The sequence below is a fragment of the Sinocyclocheilus rhinocerous genome, unplaced genomic scaffold (genome assembly GCF_001515625.1).
Source record: "Sinocyclocheilus rhinocerous isolate Xijiao unplaced genomic scaffold, SAMN03320098_v1.1 scaffold984, whole genome shotgun sequence".
Classification (NCBI taxonomy): Eukaryota; Metazoa; Chordata; class Actinopteri; order Cypriniformes; family Cyprinidae; genus Sinocyclocheilus; species Sinocyclocheilus rhinocerous.
Window position 1 is genome coordinate 927008 of NW_015643603.1, and position 7124 is coordinate 934131.

General features: G+C 36.7%; 1 protein-coding gene across 4 annotated transcripts in view; it reads left to right on the top strand.

Annotated features, from left to right (window-relative positions):
* The window catches only part of LOC107757534 (stAR-related lipid transfer protein 13-like), a 58470-nt gene that overhangs the window by 35023 nt on the left and 16323 nt on the right, over positions 1-7124 (top strand). For all 4 annotated transcript variants that reach the window (XM_016575042.1, XM_016575040.1, XM_016575041.1 and 1 more), the window contains one exon: positions 4344-4425. In XM_016575042.1, the coding sequence (XP_016430528.1) occupies positions 4344-4425 (82 nt within the window). The remainder of the gene's footprint in view (positions 1-4343; positions 4426-7124) is intronic.

Genomic DNA, 7124 nt, shown 5'->3' on the forward strand with positions numbered 1-7124 from the left:
AGTGAATGTACAGCGCTCTCTCCCACCTTCAATACCACGACTGAGGTGCCCTTGAACAAGTCACCGAACCCCCAACTGCTCCCAGGGCGCCGCAGCAAAAAATGGCTGCCCACTGCTCCGGGTGTGTGTTCACGGTGTGTGTGTGTTCTAGGGATGTGCGGTATACCGGTACTGGAAAAATACCGGTATATATTATATTTCAAACGGTACGATATCATCATTTTGCTCAATTCGGTATTTCATTCGCTGCTGTTCCAAAGTTCACCACTATGTGGCAGTGTTACCCAAACTGACGCGAAACCGGCAAGCATGACAACGGAGAAACGACAATGGATAAAACAGGTGAAACTCACTCTACACGTCCGAAATTAATAAATAAAGCGGTAGAAGTGATATGGCATTACTTTACCTACAAAAGTGATGAAAAGTGGGGAAGTCGTGGCCTAATGGTTAGAGAGTCGGACTCGTAACCCAAGGTTGCGGGTTCAAGTCTCGTACCGGCAGGGATTGTAGGTGGGGGGAGTGAATGTACTGAAAGATCAAAGACATTTTTTTATATAACTGCGACTGGATTCGTCTGAAAGAAGAAAGTCATATACACCTAGGATGACTTGAGGGTGAGTAATTTATGGGCTAATTTTCATTTTTGGGTGAACTAACCCTTTAATATTAATGTTATTTTTTAAATAGCTAATCAAACTAATTAATTAATTGTGTTTCTCAAACAAATAACTATCAATTCTGCCACCTGCACACTGATAAAAATTTAAAAGCCGAATGCAGCAGCACTTCCATTCACTTGACTCATTTAAGCATCCTGACAAACACCTGTCATCTGCTTGGCTTCCTGTGACAGAGTTGTGTATTTTCCTGCTGCATTTCACAGACTAAGCTGGCAGTGCCCTGACCCACGTTGGCTGTGACAGAAACAGAGATGTGCTGAATTAATGATACGCCAGTTCCCAAGACATTCCCGCTGTTCACGTTGTAGGTCCTGTATTGGATTTTTTTTAACCCAACATATATCAAAGCGAACTTGGATTCATTCATCCTCTTGACATTTGCATAAAAATAACTTTAAAAGGGGATGTGACGTAAAAAAAAAAAAAGCAAGACTTTGATCCAACAACTGATCACAGAATAACTGCTCTGAATCGGTATAGGTCAGTGTTGAGGCATTCTGTGATCTCTGCTGTGTGTTGATGTCCAGTTTCAGCATCACAGTCAGCGGTTTCCCACTTTTATCTCTGTATCATCCCCTGAGGCTCCATTAAAAACTCAATAGTCAGTGCTGTGTTTTAAAACAGCAGGGATGCTGGTCTGTTTCTTGTCTCTTTGCAGCTGTTGAAAATAGGCCCATGTGTAATAACTGAATAGCAATAAACATTGATTTATTGGGAAAATAAATTAGGACAATTGTTGTCACTTGGGTTTTAAGGCTAAACTGCCGCATAAACAAACAGATTGGTCGGGCTTCCCTAAACCCCCCACCCCCCCAAAAAGTCACTGCATTTCAAAAGAGAAAAGGGATTGTTTTATATTCTGTCTCTACATATATGCTTGAATTTTTTAGGAAAACAAAACATTAAATGTGGTAAAGTGGTCTGGATGCTCTATTTTTTTGTTATTTGTTCATTCGTGTCTGGAATTCGCCTTGTGAATTTGAGTAACAGCACTGATTGGATATTTCCTTTGAACAGAGTATGAAATAGAGAAACTTGTGAAGTGTTTGGCAGTGTGTATGTAAGTAAACTCGTTGGTGTTCCTTGAACTCCTGTCATAAGGACACTCATAACCAAGACATTTTGAGAGGAAGAGACACAAATAACTTCTTGTTCTCGGATAAACAAAAGAAATGGCAGCTTTTAATGTTCATACTGACACTTCATGTGTCATGCTGTATTGCATACTGTAGAAATGCCTAGTTTGACTTAAATGTGACTTTGTTTGGCAGCAGGTTGATTTATTTTTCTTTTGTTTTTGTGGTGTGAGCTGAATTCTTTCTGGCAATCTTCCTGCACTACTGTCATTAGTTGGACCTGCAGCTCAGAGGGGAAGGAGGTTGAAACAAAAGCTGGAAACGGGACACATCAGCAATGTTGACGCAATCAAACACACACACTAGGGATATGCCGGTATCAAATTCTCATGTTGCGATTAATTGCTGATGCTTTTATCACGGTATACGGTATTATCACGATATTGAAATTTAGTTTTAAAAAAAGTGCTGTTAAATAGCTCATTAAATAACACAGTTGCAACTTTCGATTTTAACAACGTGTTATTAAATATTGTAATTACCTAAGATGAATGTTCAGAAGAATTTTTCATTGGCAGTTTATGTTAACTAATTAATTAACTAATGTTAACTAATGAAGCCCTAATGTAAAGTGTGACCGAACAATAAAGAATCAAAACACTTTCAAACAATATCTAGGGCATACCGGCACAAGTCTAACACACACACACACAAACAATACACAGGTGTACACACACCACACTCACATTCTGTCTCTCTGTTCCATCTAAAAAAAAAGTGCTGCCCTGGTTATTTGTCAGTACATAATGGTTTTTAGCTCGTTTTTGAAGAACATCATTGATACCCTGTAAGACATGACTGCCGTCACAGTGTATGCACTTCTAAATTTTAGAGCAAGGTGCTTCAACTTTCACCCAGGGTTCTCTCATTTTTTCAGACCCCTTAGTGGATAGATGGACAGAGCATCTTTAATACGCACATTTAAACAACACTAAAAATAATCATTACAGGCGTAAATGTCAAGTCATATTTTGATGTTACTTAAAGCTGCAGTCCGTAAGTTTTGCCTCTTTGTCGCCATCTCTGTTTGAAAACCTGGAATTGCAGTTACTTGCGGAATTATCTTCCTTGCATGGGTTGTACTCTGGCACGGCTCCAGCGTGGTTGAATCTAATGTTTTGAGGATGGAGTATGTGTGGCAGTCAGTCACCGCACTGATGTGAATCCTATACTTAGTAATCACAGATTCTAGCCTACATCTTGGAATATATGACTCAAATAAGAATTTTCACCGGATATTGTTATCTGAACAAGTAAGTAACAAGTCTGCCACATTTGTTCTGACCAACTGAAGAAAAAAGCATTACAATAAATCGTGCTACCAATGGTGATTTAATCTAACGATCGATTAGCTCATATCACATCAAACCGTGCAAATTATTATTATTGTTATACTTTATTCTCAAATGATTAATGTTAACAACATAAATTAGAAAACATTATTATAAGCTAACCGTTGTGAATCGGGCTAAAGTAAGGCGATAGTTTTGAACACTGGCTGGTTATGTACTTGCTCAAATATTGATTTTGGATCATTTTTAACCAAAAAAAGTTACGGACTTCAGCTTTAATTAGAACTTTAGCTGAATTTTAGCTTCTGTATAATTAACTTATTGTACTTTTAACACTTTTTCATTTTTTTTCTCTTAACCACAAAATTAGTGATCAAACAAAAACTGGCGAAAGCCCCATAATACCACCATAAACCCCCAAGGGGTCATGGTCCCCTGTTGAATAACTAAGCTTTAGAGAGTAGCAATATATTTTTGTGTTGTACATGTGCTCAAAACACATTATCCTTTGACCTTTACCTTTACGTCTCAATCTCATCCCGCCACACCCTCTCTCCACTTTCCTGTCTACTCTCTATTGTCCTCTACAAACAAAACAAACAAACAAAAATCTTTCACCATAAAACTATAATTATATGTGTAGATTTTGGGGTGGACCTCTGTCACCTTGAAAGAAAATTTAGGTTCTAAGGGTTTGCACTGACTTTTTTGACTTCCTGGACTTTAAAGTGAACTCAAACCTCTTTTTTTAGTTCATACTCACACTGTTTTTTTAGGATACCAAACAGTTTGAATGTAGTAATAATAATTGTCATTTTATCATAACATTCAAGTACACCTTACAGCATAAAGTAACTAGTCAGCAAATTAAACAACACTAAGAAACATATGTATGTCAATTTTATATATGTAGATGTAAATGTATGCTAATGTTTATTTGTTATAAGTGTTTTGTCTCTGTACATACTGTCAGACAACTCAAACTCAAGATTTTCTCATTTTGTGTATGTTCATGGCCACATGCAAACACATTTTGTCTGCATCATCATGTAAAGGTTAAAGTTGACATGTCCTGTGATGTTTGTGTGATTTAATCTTCCTTCCTCTTTTTCTCTTTCTCCCTTTTACTGACCACTGGATTAAATGTTACATTTGGTCTCTGTAGGTTTTAATTACCCCTATTATAAAGTTGAATGAATTCATTAATTGTGGCGTTTCCTGTGTGCCTTCAGCCTCTCTGTTCCCCATTGAGATCTCTGCTGTGAGGAGAGACCATGAGTTTCTGGATCACGACTCTCTCAAGGCATTATGCAGGTGAGAAACCATTGCGTTTTCACTTACATATTAATTACGGTGCTTAAAAAATATTCCATCATGTACAAAAATTCATTCTGGTCTGTGTTTCACTCCCTCTATACCTGACTGCACTATGGCATTCATCACGGTGGAATAACACATGATAAAATTTCATAAAGTATACTTATAATAATGTGTTTATGACATGCGTTTAATAATATGAGTCACATGTCATGAGGGAGTATCCGTCATTTTCATTATCTCCAATCACCATGGCGATGGGCTGTTTGTGTCAGCAGGCCTTGCTTTGCTTCATTGTTCTGTATATTTACTTTTTATTCTCAGCTTTATTCTTTTTCTTTTCACCCCTCAATATGGAATAAGTGATTAAGTGACCGGTCACACCTGCAGAAGTCACATTGGAGTGAATGACCTTTTCTAAAAGATAAGGAATAAACAGAGAGGGGAAAATTATATTTCGCAGGGTGCAACTGGTGTCACCGGTCCTAAGGTGATAGAAGAAGAGAGAGATGGAGATTAAATATATCATTTGTCCCACAGTGGCTAGTTACACACTGTATGCTTGGCTGCTAGCTGCTGATAAAAAACATCAGGGTGGCTTGATGAATTAAGAGAACTGAAACACACACACACACACACACATAGCTGAATCTGAAATACTAGAACTCTAAATTATACGCATCGCATGTCCATAGTTATCTATATTTAAAGTTGTGAAGAAAATGAAGCTATATTTGTGTGCCTCCTAGGGCTGGATTGTTTCCAAATTTTGGATTCAATGCTAGTGACAATACTAAACTGATATCCTAAACTAATAAACAGCCTCAGGCGCTTGATGAAAGAAACTAGGACATTTAATTGATTAAATAATTCAACTTCCATAATTCTTATCAATTTCATAATCGGATGAGTGTGGGAAAAGATGTTATATTTGGTAGATACTTTTTAGGGCTGGGCGATATGACGATATTATCGTTTATCGACGATGTCTCATAAGTATCGTGATGTCGATGTCAACAGTCAGGTAACAGACATTATCGACATTTTCGGAAAAAATGACAAATGATAAACCTAAGTTGCAAAAAATATTTTACATAGCCCCATAGTCACCATACAGGTCTTTTTGCATGCAAGAATGAAATAATTTAGTAGGAGGGTTGGGAATCGAAAAGCTATTCCACATTCGGAAATTAGATCAGATGCGTAAGATCAGGAATCAAATTACTTGTTATAAAATTAAATTTCAATTCTGCTTCTCGATTCCTGTATGCGCATTTATTGTGATTTCAAAAGATTCAACAGCAAGAAGACGAAATAGAACTCACTTCTGCACTCGCGCGCTGTTTTCTGTGCTGCGCACACACACACACACACACACACAAAGTGCACTCACAAAAGCCGCCTCTTATATAGGCCTACGCGAACACTGGACTGAGCTCACTTTCTCGCATTCTTACACATTCGAATAGACATATAAACAAAATTGTATCAAAATATCCCATAAATACAATCAGTTATGTCTTAAGAACGTAAAGAGTTGAGAAAGAAAACAAGGGTGTATTGGATCCGTGCATTGACAGCAGCCGCTGCCGCCAGTCATTAATGTTAATCAAAGAACAAAAGAAAAGAAAATCCCTCACTTATCTTGACTGAATCACTTTTGTAACCTCAGTTTATATTTTATTTGCCTGTTGTTCAGCGCTGACTACTGTAATGGCAACCTGCATCTGTGTATGCGATTATTTTGGAGATGCATTCCAATATAATTTATCCTTATTTAGGGTATAGGCCTATTCTATTTTGAGCTGCAGTTTAATAAAAGTTAAACAGAAAAAAGACAAATAGTAACACTGCATGTGTTTCTGAATATTTATTTAAACAGACTGTATAATCAAATACAGACAGAATTATATCAAAATATCCCATAAATACAATCGGTTATGTCTTAAGTGAACGTAAAGAGTTGAGAAAGAAAACAAGGGTGTATTGGATCCGTGCATTGACAGCAGCCGCTGCCGCCAGTCATTAATGTTAATCAAAGAACAAAAGAAAAGAAAATCCCTCACTTATCTTGACTGAATCACTTTTGTAACCTCAGTTTATATTTTATTTGCCTGTTGTTCAGCGCTGACTGACTAAACAGACTGTATAATGATTAAAAACCACAAACATGACCGTTTTAATTAAAATACGCAAATTCCTTCAGCGCACATTTCAGTGCAATATTTTTACAGATTTTTTTTAACAGTGTATACAGTATAATTATGTTTTATTAAGCTGAGGTATAGCACTATACATTCTTAATTCATTTGCAACAAAACTATAAAGTTTTGTTGCAAACGGATGAAGACTTTAGTAGGCTTCTCAGCTCGCCCCTCAACATGCATGCGTTTGGATTTTCGGCAGCCCAACACTGAATATTATATTGTGGGCGTTGTATTTTGATTAATAAAATAAAAATGATTAAAATTACAATACAAAAATTAAATTTAAATTACCCCTACTTCTAAATAAATAGAGCAGTTATTTTTATTTCGTTAAAAACGGGCCAAAAGAGACCTCCGAACTAGTAGGCTACCAGAAAATAAAAAAATAAAAACCTTAACGTTTTTGCTCCGAATTAGTTTTTAATCCCTGCATGATTTTAGTCATACATGATAAATATCAAATACGTTATAGCTTGACTACAAGTTTAA